This window comes from Heloderma suspectum, chromosome 9, assembly GCF_057233095.1.
Source record: "Heloderma suspectum isolate Gila_16-S chromosome 9, 16-S_ref, whole genome shotgun sequence".
NCBI lineage: Eukaryota > Metazoa > Chordata > Lepidosauria > Squamata > Helodermatidae > Heloderma > Heloderma suspectum.
The window spans coordinates 25,572,927-25,587,411 of record NC_139466.1 but is presented as its reverse complement, the minus strand read 5'-3'; the positions used below and the strand labels follow the sequence as shown (position 1 = coordinate 25,587,411).

The window sequence follows — 14,485 nt, the reverse complement described above, 5'->3', positions numbered from 1 at the left end:
CCCTCCTACAGCCCCACCCCCAGACCCTGCAAATATGTTGCAGAGGGTCTCCCAAGCAGATTTGGAGGGCACACGGGGTAGAAGATTGGATGGGGAGGTCTATTCCACCACCATATCGATTCTGCTGATGGATCAACAATCTTGGTTCCCACCCATGATCTCAATAAGTGATAGCAGTCTGAGCTGTAAGCTCCAAGACTGAAGGAGGGGAGGGGGCTCTCTGAAAGGAATAGCTTCCTGTTTCTCTCCAGACCAGTTCCCAAATATTCTGCCCTGCTCCTGCCCATGTTCTTTTCCTCCATTCTCTTCAGACTGCATTATTTTACAGTTCACAGAGTAACTTTGGCATAGAAGGAGCAGAATGGAAATAAACTGCCACCATATTCGCTGATACTAAAGGGCATTTGTATCCGCAATCTAATCACAACTTATTCGATTAAATAATATTTATGTAATTCATTTGAATTTCTATTACTAGAGGTCAGGAAGGGTGCACCTTTTTTTAAAAGAAGAGCGACCCACACCCTAAAGGTACCTGGATAAAACATGGGGTGGAGGTGGGGAACAATAGGCCAGCAAAATTTAAAAACTAACCATCTCACATCTGATTTTGTATAATTCTGCTTGGGACAATGTGGCTTTCTACCACCATGGAATCTGGACTTTGGATTTGCAGTTAACAAATGTCCTTGAGTGAGGATGTCTTCTTTGGGTAACTTGGCTGTGTCTTGGCGGGGAATCTACTCTGAACAAACTGTTTAGCTCTGGCTTGGTGAGGAATTAAATATACAATGTTCCTTTTTATGCATTAACTTGTATGTATTGATGCAAATTCTGCACCAAAGTCATGAAATGGGCTACAAGTGCAACAAAAAGCTATTCAAAAGTAAAACAAATGGAGAGGATGCCCAAGTCATTCCTCACTTGGCGACACCATTTGATGTTGGGCCAGCTGTGGGAGGAATGTTCTGACCTCACCTAGTTTCATTTATTCTTATTTTTATTTATTCCCCATTCTTTAGCCAGATAGGCTCACAGAGCAACTTAGAGATCAATAAAATAAGTCCCTGCCCTTAGGCTTACAATTTAAACATCTAAAAGTTTTCTTTTGTAGAGGGAAAATTTTTGAATGGAGGAGCATTCGTGTGAGCCCTCGCTTGTAGTCTGAAGTGGTACAGTCCAGGGCCGAGTTTACTCCTTCCGTGAGAATTAGTCCTAGGAAATTTCTGGCATGATCTAGAAGGATATTGGGGCAGCCTCTGTTGACTAAGTAGCCTAGTCTAATTTCAAATATACTAAGAAGGCAAATCCTGGATTAACCTGGCAGGAAGGGAAGACAGAGTTCCAGTGTGCAGTTTCCCGAACACAGCAGAGATGTTAAGGGTCAGGGATGATCTCAGCCTCTGAATGAGGTCTCCCCAAAAGGACATCTCTTTAATTCTGCAGAGTCTGTTGTGATTGCAAGGAAGTTCAGAATTCATTTACGGCATGCAAATCTAAACGTTGGAAGAAAGAAGAAATTGGGGCAGTCCCATCAAAATAGTGGAAGGTGGGTTGAAGTGGGTCTTTCTGGGTCTGGCCCAGAAAGATCTTAACAAGAGGAACCAAAGTTATCCAGGAAAAGAAGAAAGATCTGCTAGCAACGCAGACATGGAAGAAACGTACCTACTTAATGTCGAAGGAGTCAAGAAAAAGATTTTACATGGAGGCTGCGGGGCCCTGCCAGATTTCAAAGAAGGGAGCAAGGTAAGTGGCTACAAGTCAGGATCCGTGACCATGACGGCTTAAAGGGACTTCTGTGTTCAGAGATAGTATGCCAATGATTACAAGTTTTGGGGGATCAACAGCATGGGGATGGGTGAGGGAATTACCTTCATGCCTTACAGACTTCCTTGGATGCATTTGCTGGACTGATTCAGCAAGGCTCTTATATAGATGGAATGAGAGAGAGGACAACAGTGGATAATATGGTAGCTATGTGGCAGATATACCTGGAACATAGGTCTTCGAGTCTCCTTCCTTCCTCTGCTTTCTGTGTCCACTGACCCCCAACTCTACAAAGATGCTTCTTAGGTTACAGAGGCTTAAGCATGCTCTCTTTGAAGTTGGGTACTCCAACTCATTTGGGTCATCTGACCTAATGGTCAGGGCAACAGAGACTAATCCTTTGGGCCCTTGTACTGACTTAGTTGTGCGGTGCTTTTGGACTTGGGTCCATTTGCTGCTGGAGAAAGCAGAATACGTTGGAACAGGGATTCCCAATTAGGAAGAGGAAGGTGAACCGACTGCTGTACAATGGCTTGGTAGAGAGTTGCTGCTAAATGAACTTTCCATGGTTTCTGTTTGAATGGGCTGGACCAACTTCAATCTTGATCTGATAGCCTGCTCAGAGTTAACCTTAATTTGTCTTTGCAGGTCACGTTCCACTTCCAGACGCTGAAAGACAACTTTGAGCGAACAGTGATTGATGACAGCCGGCAGGCTGGCATCCCCATGGAGATTGTCATGGGGAAGATGTTCAAAATCGAGGTGTGGGAGACCCTGCTGACTTCCATGAGGATTGGAGAAGTGGCCGAGTTCTGGTGTGACGCTGTTGTGAGTGTGTGATGGTGCCAGACCTCCAGGCCTTTTACTGGCGGAGGATACAGTTCTCAATGGCTACTAGTCATGATGGCTATATGCTACCTTCAGGAACATGCTACCTGCTGGGAAGAAGCAGCGGGAGAGGGCTCTTGCCCGCATCACCTGCTTGTGGGCTTCCCAGAAGGCATCTGGCTGACCCACTGCAGGAAACAGGATGCTGGACTAAACAGGCCACTGGTCTGCTCCATCAGGGTTCTTCTGACGTTCTTATTTTGAGTCAGACGATTGCTCTAACTCGGATTTCTCCAACCTGGTGCCCTTCAGATGTTTTGGACTACAACTCCCAGAATTCCTGGCGATTAGCCATGCTGGCTGGAGCTGATGGGAGTTGCACTTCAAAACATCTGGAGGGGGCCAGTTTGGGGAAGGCTGCTCTAACCAGCCCAACTTGGTCTAATCAGAATGGGAGCAGCAATCTGAAGTCTTCTCCAGCATCGGCTACTTGAGATCTTTTTAAACTATAGATCAGGGGCAGGGACCTGAGGCCCTGCAGATAATGTTGGGCTCCAGCTCCCATCAGACCCAGCAAGCCTGGCCAATGGTCAGAGATGAAAGAAATTGTTACCACTGGTTCCCCAGCCCTGCTATAGATGCTCTCCACCTGCCCTCTATCACGTGGCCATCCTTTCCAAATTCTGATCATCCTCCCAGTTCTCCAGGCCGCCCCCTCAAAGTCTCTGGAACATCATAGGATCATAGAATAGTAGGGTTGGAAGGGGCCTACAAGGCCATTGAGTCCAACCCCCTGCTCAATGCAGGAATCCAAGTCAGAGCATCCCTGACAGATGGCTGTCCAGCCTCATCTTGAACGCCTCCAGTGTGGGAGAGCCCACCAGGAATTTCCATATCAGGTCAGACTCCTTGTCCATCTCCAGCCCAATCTTGTCTACCCTGATTGGCAGCACACTGTCCAGGATGTCAAGCAGAGGGCTTTCCAGTCTCCTGCTGCCTGATCCTAAAAACTGGAGATGCTGTGCTTTGACAAAGCATTTGCTCTTCCTCTGAGCTATGGTCCTTCCCAAGAGCTGGGGCCCATTCCCCCCCCCCCCCAGAGCATGGACTCGTCTGGGACCTCTCGCACCCAAAGCAAAAAAAATCATGAGAACATCAGAAGAACCATGCTGAATCAGACCACAGTGGCCAACCGTCTGTGGGAAACCCACAAGTAGGACGCCAGTTACACCAGTTGCTGGGGAACATGGGTAGGAAGGTGCCATTGCGCTCATGCCCTGCTTGTGGCTTCCTGGTCGACAGCTGGTTGGGCACCATGTGAACAGAATGCTGGACTACATGGACTCTTGGTTCAATCCAGCACGCTCTTCTTAGGTTCTTATGATATGAGTGCAGCAAAACCCTCCCACCCATGTTCCCCAGCAACTGGTGCACATAGGCAGACTGCCTTTGATGCTGTAGGTAGCACATAACCATCAGAACTAGTATTATTATAATTTATTTATTCCATTTCATTTCTATACTGTAATTTTTGTGAATTAACTGCCCAGAGAGCTTTGGTTATTGGGCAGTATAGAAATGGAATGGAATGGAATGGAATATATATATATATATATATATATATATGAATATATATATATATATATATATATATATATATATATATATATATTACCAGTCCTGATGGCTATATGCTATCTCCAGTATCAGAGGCAGTATGTCCATGTACATCAGTTGCTGGGGGACCTGGGTGGGAGGGTGCTGTTGCCCTCCTGTCCTGCTCGTGGGGTTCCCGTGGGCAGCCAGTTGGCCACTGTGTGATCTGAATGCTGGACTAGATGGACCCTTGGTCTGACCGAGCAGGGCTCTTATGGTCTTATGACATGAGTGCAACAGCACCCTCCCACTCATGTTCCCCAGCAGCTGGTGCACATAGGCAGACTGCCTCCGATGCTGGAGGTAGCATAGAGCCATCAGGACTAGTATTATCATTATATAGCCAAAGCTCTCTGGGTAGTTCACAAGATTTACAGACCACAAATACAAGATAATAAAACACAGTATAAAACGTTTAACATACAAAATTTAGCAGCTAAAACAATAGCAGTAGTATCCAATGATGGCCAATCTTAGTCCTAGATCAGCCTTCCACAACCTAGTGCTCTCCAGACATGTTGATCTCCAGACATGTTGGATCTTCAACTCTCCTCATTCTGGGCCAGCTGGCTGTGGGAATTCATTTGTGGACCTGCCCCTCTGGAACTCCATCCCCTAAGATTGTCATCAAGCCCTTTCTTTGCCTGTTGTTAAACAACCCCTGGAGACCTTTCCATTTTGTCGAGCTGTTGCTTGATGAATTTTATGCTGGCTTATTTGTTTTAACTGACACGATTCCAGACATTATGTCATCACAGAGTTCATAGAATCCTAGGGTTGGAAGGGGCCTACAAGACCATTGAGTCCAACCCCCTGCTCCATGCAGGAAGCCTGATTCCTAGGCGGTCTCCCATCCAAGTATTAACCGGGGCTAACCCTGCTTAGCTTCCGAGATCAGACAAGATCAGGCTCATCCAGTTCTTCTCCTTTTTCTAGCTGTAACCTGCCTTGTGAGGACTTTGTCCTAAAAGGTGGGATTGAAATACTTAAATATAGCGGCCAGGGGGAACTGGACAGGGGGTCTTTAGTCTGAGAATAGAAATATTACAGGGGTGTCTATTGTCATCTGTCATGTTGGAGGTGGTGTGGATATAGCAAAAAGCGTGCATGCTCCTTCCACAGAGTTTTCCCTTTATACTGCTGGCCGTCTGACATCATCCTACTGGTGTGCAGTCGCTCCCAGCAGTGCCAGCCCCAGCTTCCTGAAGGTTCACGGGCAAGGCCCCCTCCATGGGTGCCTTCCCTCAGTGAGTCCGCCTTCTCACTGCCATTGTCACCAGCTGCTATTGCTCCTCCTCTTTCTCATCCTTGCTTGCTTGACAGGCAGAGAGCCAGGGAGCAAGGAGGCCGTGGCATCTCCTGATCCTCCTCACCACTACCGTCATCTGAGCCAGAGCAAGAGGCAGGTGAACAAGCAGGTTACAATGGTGAAGAGGAACAACTCTAGGGGGCACTTGTCAGCGCAGCTCTGCTGTGGTGTGGGCCCACAGCCAGTGCCCAGCCACGGCTCCCCTTGACGCCAGCCACGGCTCCCCTTGACGCCAGCCACGGCTCCCCTTGACGCCAGCCACGGCTCCTGCCATATCGCTCCTGCTGCGACACGCACAAAATCTTTTGCACTCTGTGTTCCAATCTTACAGTTCTCTCCTTTGCACTTTCAGCACACGGGCATGTATGCCTTAATCTCCAAGGGCATGAGGAAAATTGCTGAGGGCAAGGACCCTCTGGAAGGCCAGAAGCACCGCTGTGGGATGGGCAACATGTTCGACTATCACAGCACAGGCTACGCAGACCTAGATGAGCTGCAGAGGACGCCTCAGCCTCTCATCTTCATCATGGAGCTGTTCAAAGTGAGTCAGAGAAGGAACCATAGGGTGTTTAGTCCAGGGGTGCAGAACTGTAGGCCGGGGGCCAAATCTGGCCCACCTGGGGTGCCAACTCAGCCCCACCTGGGGTGCCAACTCAGCCTTCTGGGATTCCCCAGATGGCCTCCTTGAAGGCTGGGACTGGCAGCAAGAGATTTAGGCTAAAATATGCTGGGTTTCCTATTTTGCCTTTGGCTCCACCCCTGTTGCGTTTTGCCCCTGAAAGTTTCTTTGAAATTGAATTCAGTCCTCAGGCTGAAGGAGGCTGGGGGTAAACAATCACTGATTGGGGAAGGGGGTGGACTGGGGAAGGGGATATTACCAGATTAGCACTCCAGGGGGGCCAGATTTGGCCCCACTCCTGAGGCTCCCCACACCGTTCTCTATGAAAGGTTCCCCCCTCCCTTCCCCCTGTGACCCATATAGGCAAGCGAAGTCCATTTCTGAGCACATTTCAAAGTGCCAGAACCTTATAAAAGGCCACCTTTTCACACATGTATCTCCCCATGTGTTGAGATCTTTGGCGGAGACCCTTCTCTGAGTACCCTCTATGTTTGGTTAGGCAGGTGGCGACGGGAGAAAGGATCTTCTTGGCTTTGTCATTCCATCTCTGGAAAGTTCTCCCTAGGGAAGCTTGCCCGGTGCTTCCTCTGATGTCCTTTGGACATTAGAGAAAGACCTTTTCTTATTTTATTTTCCCAGGCCTTTAAAAATGCTGGCTGAACTTGATTTTGACTCCACAAATGCGCATGCACGTGTGTGTTATCTTTGCTGTTTTAACCTTGTGATGTTTTGTTTGCTATCTTTTCATTCCAGTTTATGTTTATAGCAAGGGTGGGCAACTTCAGGAGGTCTCATGGCCATTTTCTTGCCCCCAGACTCCCACTGAGGGCCGCAGTCTGCGGGGTGCCTCCCAACAAGAAGAGCCAAAATTGCTAGTTTGCTGCCGAAATTCGGCAGCAAACCACCCCGTAGTCCCACAAAATGGTACAAAGGTTAAGGTTTAGTGTGCAAAGAAGCTAAATTTGGCCTTTGGCGCACTCCATAGCCACTGCAAGCGCCATTTTAAAAGGGGGTGGGGGCCCCACCAGGGGTCGGTGCAGGCTGCACATTGCCCACCCTTGGTTTATAGATTGAGACTATCAGCAATTTTTAAAAATAATAATAAAAATACATAAATAAATAAGATTTACAACCCCTGCTTTTCTCTCCTATCCAGGTGGAGGACCCTTCCGCCTACAGACGGGACACATGGGCCATGAGCAACGATGAGAAGCTGGCGGCAGTGCCTAAGTTGCACACCGAGGGCAACCGGCTGGTCCTGTCCAAGAAATTCAAGGAAGCAGCAGAGAAGTACCAGGAAGCTGTCATCTGTTTGCGCAACGTCCAGGCCAAGGTGAGAGCTGGGTGGAGATAAAATAATGCATACATTAATTTTATTAGGTATCACTCTATGTTGAGATCTCAGCAGAACGTCTTCTGTAGATGCTCCCACCATCTCAGGTAAGGAGGATGGCTACCAAGAAGAGGGTACTGGTGGCACCTGGAGTTATGATATGCCTGGAGCCTGCTTTGTTGTCCTTTCAGCGCCCTTTCATTTTCCTTTGCCTTTTAGACAAACTTTTAAATCCCATTGACTGTTTCACGTGGCTTTTTTTGTGAAACGCCCAGAGAGCTTCAGCTATTGGGCGGTATAGAAATGAAATGAATAAATAAATAAATAATTTTAAGATCTTGCTGCCCTTTTTAGTTCTTGTATTTGTTTAGATAGTTCAGAATTGCATTATTTAGTATTTTGAATTGGTTTTGTATGTCCTTCCTATGTAAACTGCTCTGGGAATTTTGTGATTTTATCAAATGCCAGTATAGAAACATATATTATAAAACACACACACACACACACACACAGAGTATAGAGATAGGTGATAGAGGTAGAGATAGAATTATATATGTATGTTTATACGCACACACATTATGTGTATAATTTTTTGTTTATTTATTACCTTTATATCTCGCCCTTTTTCCTCTTGCACGGAACCCAAGGTACATAATCCTCTCTCTTTTATCCTCACAACAACCCTGTGATGTAGGTCAGGCTGAGGATCAGTGACTGGTCCAAAGTCACCCAGTGAGCTTCATGGCTGAGTGGGGACTAGAACTCGGATCTCCTGAATCCCAGGCCAACACTCTAACCAGTACACCACACTGGCTCTCAGTGTGCTTTCTTGGAAGCCTATCAAGGACCCAAAGAAACAGGGAAGGGAGGCCCACGGTGAGCCAGACTTCACAAACCACCAGGATATGTGTTTATACAACATAAGCGTATATCGTGCTTTTCTACAGGGCTTACAGTGGGCTCCTGTCCAAGATACTCCCAGGTCTAACCCTTCTTAGCTTCAGCAGTGCTCAGGCTGTATCTCACACTCCTTCTGTCCTCCACTCATGTTCTTGTAAGGTGGAAATGGGCTGGGATCCTTCTCCAGTGGGGTTCATCCCTGGGCAGTGGCTGCTTTCGTAGGTGCCCCCCGATTTGGCATGCCTCCCCACCCACCCTTTTGTCCTTTGCTGGGTCGCTCGACAGGAGAAACCGCAGGAAGAGGACTGGCTGAAGCTGGAGAATCTCATCACACCGCTTGTGCTGAACTATTGCCAGTGCCAGCTGGAGCTGGGGGAGTATTATGAGGTCTTGGAACACACCACCGACCTCCTTCAGAAGGACCGCAGTGAGTGCCCCCACCCCCTGCTGGTGACTTCTAGCTAGTGGAGGCTGGCGGCTCTGATTTCAGTGGGGCTGTGAATCCATTCTGGGTTCGTCAGAACCAGCCAGCACTCTAAAGGAGCTATCCAAAGTGCTGGATCTACGTTGAGGTTAGGGTTCAGCACTTTGGATAGCCCCTTTAGAACTCTGGCTGGTTCTGATGAACTCAGAATGGCTCCACAGCCCCACCAAAATCGGAACCACCCGCCTCCACTACTTGCAGCCCAACCTTTCTGCAGTCCTAAGGGACCACACTGCATATCCTCTGATTCATCCCGCGCAATGTTGCAGACAGCACTGGGGGTTCACACGTTGCTTCACAGGCAATCCCCTGTAAACATCACTGACCCACCCAATCGCTTGGGTGGTTAATGAATCCCGGCTGGCCCCTTGGCCCACTTCCCTCTTTCTTTGGGTTGTCTCTGCTTCCAAGAAAGCAAGATGAAAATTTGATATTTTGGGCTTCCTTTTTGTGTATGGCAGTCTTAAGGCCTAGAAACTTGATTTTGTTTAACATTTAAAGTTGAGATTTTGAGTTCTACCCTCCCCCCATTCTAATTTCATGCAGCATAATTGTGGACTCATAAAAGACAGTGCCGGTTTTTAGTTCTGGGAGGCCCTTGGGAAAGATGCCCTCAGGGGACCCCCCTGAGTTCCTCCCTCAGTGGGTCACTTCCCCCTTTCCACTGTCACAAGTGCTCATTCACTTGCTCCCTCCCTCGGGCCCAGTTTGCAACAGCACCCAGTGGAGGGCAAGGCAAATGGAGGCTGCTGCTTCTGTGTTTCCTCGCTCTTGCCGCAGATCGCACACTTGGAGCGGGTAGGTGAACAGGCTGTGACATTAAGGAAGAGGAGCAGGGGCGGGGCTCCAGGAGACGATGGTGGGCCCCCTCCTGTGGAGTGGGCCTCAGCAGGTGCCTGACTATGTCAACCCCTGACAGCTGCCCTGACAAAATACAGGCTGCCATGGTCTCTCACACACACACACTGAGGATGTTCAGACGATCAGCGGGGAAAACAATGCAGCGTGGTTGTTTCCCTCGCCCCCGCGCATGGTGGTCACATGACCAGGGTTACCCTAATTACCCTAATTATCCTATTTACCCATGCCATGTCACCATGTCATCTGAACCCTGCATGTGGTGTAGCCGTGGTGACTCTTCACCCTCCCTACAACCCCCACTGTAAGCCATGGGTTGTTAGGTGGGTGAAAAGTTACCATGGTTGTGCCATATGCTATGTTCAGGCAACACAGCAACCTGCGGCAGAGGTAATTAAGGTACTCCCAGCCGGGTGACCAGTGGGAGAAACAACCAACGCTGCGTTGTTTCCTCTGCTAATTGTCCAAACCCAGTCTATGTGTATGAGAGAATAAATGAGGAGGCAAGCCAACAGATAGGTTTGGGGTTGTTGGCATAGCAACATTTGGCCATATTTACAGAGAACTATACTTGAGAGACAGAGAGACAAATAGATAATGTGCATTTGGAATGGACAGACTTAAACCTTATGGGTTTCACTGCAAATGTAAGATGTAATGGCCCATAAAATTAGAACACTGTATATAGGTGATTCAGCCTGCCTGGCTACTGAGGTCATCAGATTAGACACTCCTGATCCTTCCGGATAGACCTGAGGTCCATTTAGAGTCCACTTTTAGTGTACTGGCTCTGTGGAATTCCCTGCCAGCTGATGACAGACATGCACCAATGCTGTTTGTTTCTGGCATTGGCTAAAAACATTTTTATTTAAACAAGCTTTTCCTTGATGACCAGCCACATTTTCATTGGTACAACTTGCCTATAAATATTTTGATGCCTCTGTATTTTGATCCCTTTTTTTTTACTGTTCACCACTCAAGAAACTTGTTTAGAAACAGAGGGGTTTATAAACTGTATAAATAAATGAATACATATTTTGGAGCTGGGGGAAGAGGTTAGATTAGATATGTACAGATTCCCGAGAATCTCATGCTCTTCGTTCTTTCTAGAAAATGTCAAGGCTTATTTCAAACGGGCAAAGGCCCACGCTGCCATCTGGAACGAAAAGGAGGCCCGTGCAGACTTCCTGAGGGTAGCCCAGTTGGATCCGTCACTGGCGGCCGCCGTGAGGAAAGAGTTAAAGCTCCTGGGGGAGAGGATGAGGCGGAAATATGTGGAAGATCGCAAGAGGTACCAAGGTCTCTTTCAGCAGCCTTTCCTTAAAGCGAAAACTGAGGAGGGACCGGCTGAGGAGACTGAAGAGCTCCTTGGGGGAAAAGAACCGTTGCCTGATGATGGCCTCCTCAGGGCAGAGATGGAGGAAAATGATCCAGAAACCTTGAATACTGAGAGAGGAGTAGAGGGGACTGGGATAGGGGCAAGGAATGGAGAACCAGAACCAGGAAATGTAGAGGAGGAAACCGAAGGGCTCCCAGCAGAGGGGGGAATGGACAAAGAGGACTTTGCCCCTCAAAAAGAGAAGGAAGAGATGCAGATGACTGAGAAAGGGGGAATCGAGCAAGAAGACTATGGGCGAGGGAAGGTGAATAGTCATTCTGGAGATGATGCGGCAGACTGTGAAACTCCCAGCAGCAAACTGCCGTTAGGATTTGGGCAATGGCAGCCAGATATGGAGAGGGAAAATGCAGACGAGACCTGGGATCAGGACGTCAGTTTTCCAACGCCGAAGGAAGAACAAGAAAGGGGAGCCATCCATGGGGGTTCTGGGAAGGATGTGGGGGGAGCTGCAGAAAACCCCATGATCAGCAGTGGAGGAGGGCCCACAAAAGGACACTGTGAGACTGAGCGGAGCCTCAGAGCAGAGAATTCCACCAGGGAGAGGGAAGAATATAAAGCAAAGTGTGGGGAGGTAGAAACCAAAGCTGGGGCCCATTCTGGGATACAGGGCAATGCCGACTATAGAGTAGAGGATTTCACAGAGGGGGCGAGAGAGGAGAGCTCCGAGGAAGGCAGCACAGGGTATTGCTTCCGGGTCCAGCAGAAAGGGTCAAGGAGAGAAGCAGGGGTGATGGCAACACAGCTGAATTTGAGGGAAGAGGCCACCTCTGATGGGGGGAACTGTGGAGGGCCAAGAAAGGAGAGTGCCATTGGAGCACAGGAAGAACCGAGAGAAGAAACGGTGTTGGGAAAGTCAAAAAGAGAAGCTGACAATCCTTCCAAGCCGGAGGAGGAGATACATGGGTATGAAACAGGCCCAGGACACTGTGAGGCAGATCCAGGAGACCGCGTGGTGGCAGCTGGGGATTGTGGGAAAGGATTAATAGATGATAGCACCAAGGCAGAGATCTACCTTGGGGCAGATAACCCCGATGAAACTGGATGTCAGAGGGAGGGAACCAAAGATGGGCACAGCACTGCATCGAAGGGAAAGATACAAGGGGACAAGACAGACCAAGAATGTATTGAGGCAGAGATAAGCCTCAAAGCTAAGAATTCCAAAGGAGAGAGCCTGGATACACAACAAGCAGATTTGCAAGTCAGCTGGGAAGGGGCAGGGAAAATAAAAGAGGTAGCAGAACTGAATTTGGGAGAAAACTCTCTCCAGGCGATCAGTGAGATGTCAAGGAAGGAATGTGGGGATGCACAAGAGACTACGTTGCTCACCCTCCATGCAAAAGGCAAAGACCAAAGTCAAGCAGGCTCTTTGATGGAGACGGCTGGGCCTGGAGCAAGAGGTGAGCTGAATATTTCTGCCCCAAAACAGCCTGGCTGGATACAGGAGGAAACCCAGTGAGGAGGGGCGCATGTGGTAGAGCCAGCCGCCAAGGCCTAGGGTTGGAGTGAAGGGCTAGTGACCTTTGCTGAAGCAACCAGTTCAGCATCTTGAGAAAAGGCAGCCTACTGTGAAGATCTGTTTGTGCTAATCATGGGATGGATCTGATACTTAGGAGGAAAAAGCTGCGAGCTTAATGATGTTTCATGCTTGCCCCTTCTTGGTCTGGCACTGGTCTTTTCAGCTCCCCCACTTGTTGCTGAGTTGCAAGCAACAAAATGCCCTCAATGGGGTTGTTCTGGCAGCTTTGTTAGCTACACAACCGGTACTCACAGAAAATAAATGTCCTCTTTGCCATAGTTCAGGCTGAGCACTTCTGAGTTGTGGCGCCCTGTTTATGGGACGCTGTCCCTGAGAAGGCTTGTCTGACGCCCCATGCTGTTATCTTTTGGGTGCCAGGCAAAGACTTGTCTTTTCTGCTAGGGGTTTTCAATTTTATGCCTATTTTTATATACAGTCAGGGCTAGAAATATTGAGACAAGGATAACTGTTTTGGCAGTTGGCCTCTGCACACCACCACATTGAAGTTGAAAGGAAACACACCCAGATGGGAGCGAAGTCAGGACTTTCAGCTGTAATTCAAGGGGTTTGACAAAAGTGGGGCACTAACCATTCAGGAAGTACAGCCAATGGCATACACACACACCCATCATTGGTGGCCCATAAGTAATGGAACAAACCAACATCATCTCAGACGTGAGGATCGCCTTTAATACCTGGATGAAATCCTTTGCAGTCAATGACTGCCTGAAGTCTGGAACCCATGAACATGACCAAATGCAGAGTTTCCTCCCTCGAGATGCTTTGCCAGGCCTTTACTGCAGGCAGCTGCCTTCAGCTGCTGCTTGTTTGTGGGTCTTTCTGCCTTCAGGCTTGTCTTCAGTAAGTGAAAAGCATGCTCTATTGGGTTGAGATCAGGTGACTGACTTGGCCATTGCAGAACATCCCACTTCTTTGCCTTGAGAAACTCTTGGGTAGCTTTTGCTGGATGTTTTGGGTCATTATCCATCTGCAATATGAAGCGGTGTCCTATCAGTTTGGCAGCATTTGGCTGAATCTGAGCAGAAAGTATAGCCCTATACACTTCAGAATTCATCCTGCTGCTTTTATCAGCAGTCAGGTCATCAATAAACACCAGTATTATTATTATTATTATTATTATTATTACTTTTACATTTATTAATCGCTCATCTGGCTGTTCACCCAGCCACTCTGGGCGACGTACAGCGTACAATAAAACAGTTTAAAACAATAAAATTCTACAGTAAAAACATTTTCTAAAATACCCTAACCCACCCCAAATGCCCGCCTGAACAACCACATTTTTAATGCACGACGGAAGCCGGTTCCATTGGCAGCCATACATGCCCATGCCATAACACTGCCTCCACCATGTTTGACAGATGATGTGGTATGCTTTGGATCATGAGCTGTTCCTTTCCTTCTCCATACTTTTCTCTTCCCATCATTCTGGTACAAGTTAATCTTGGTTTCATCAGTCCAAAGAATCTTATTCCAGAACTGGGCAGGCTTTTTTAGGTGTGTGCTGGCAAAGGCTAATCTGGCCTTTCTGTTCTTGAGCATTACCAGTGGTTTGCACCTTGTTGTGAAGCCTCTGTATTTACATTCATAGAGCCGTCTCTTGACTGTAGTTGTTGACAATGACATGTCTACCTCCGCAAGAGCATTCTTGACCTGGCTAGATGTTGTGAAAGGGTTCCTCTTCACCCTGAGCAGAATTCTGTGGTCATCCACTTCAGTTGTCTTCCGTGATCTTCCAGGCCTTTTGCTGTTGCTGAGCTTGCCAGTTAATTCCTTCTTTTTCTGGATGTTCCAA

The 14,485-nt window shown here is 48.1% G+C and overlaps 1 protein-coding gene across 1 annotated transcript; it reads left to right on the top strand.

The window, feature by feature from the left end:
- The first annotated feature begins 179 nt into the window (after positions 1-179).
- LOC146338484 (uncharacterized) lies at positions 180-12,691 on the top strand. Its single transcript, XM_084813903.1, has 6 exons — positions 180-1,746; positions 2,416-2,595; positions 5,913-6,101; positions 7,336-7,512; positions 8,698-8,839; positions 10,865-12,691. Exons 1-6 carry the CDS (start codon positions 1,651-1,653, stop codon positions 12,607-12,609), a joined length of 2,529 nt encoding a protein of 842 aa, XP_084670029.1. The 5' UTR covers positions 180-1,650; the 3' UTR covers positions 12,610-12,691.
- The last annotated feature ends 1,794 nt before the right edge of the window (positions 12,692-14,485 follow it).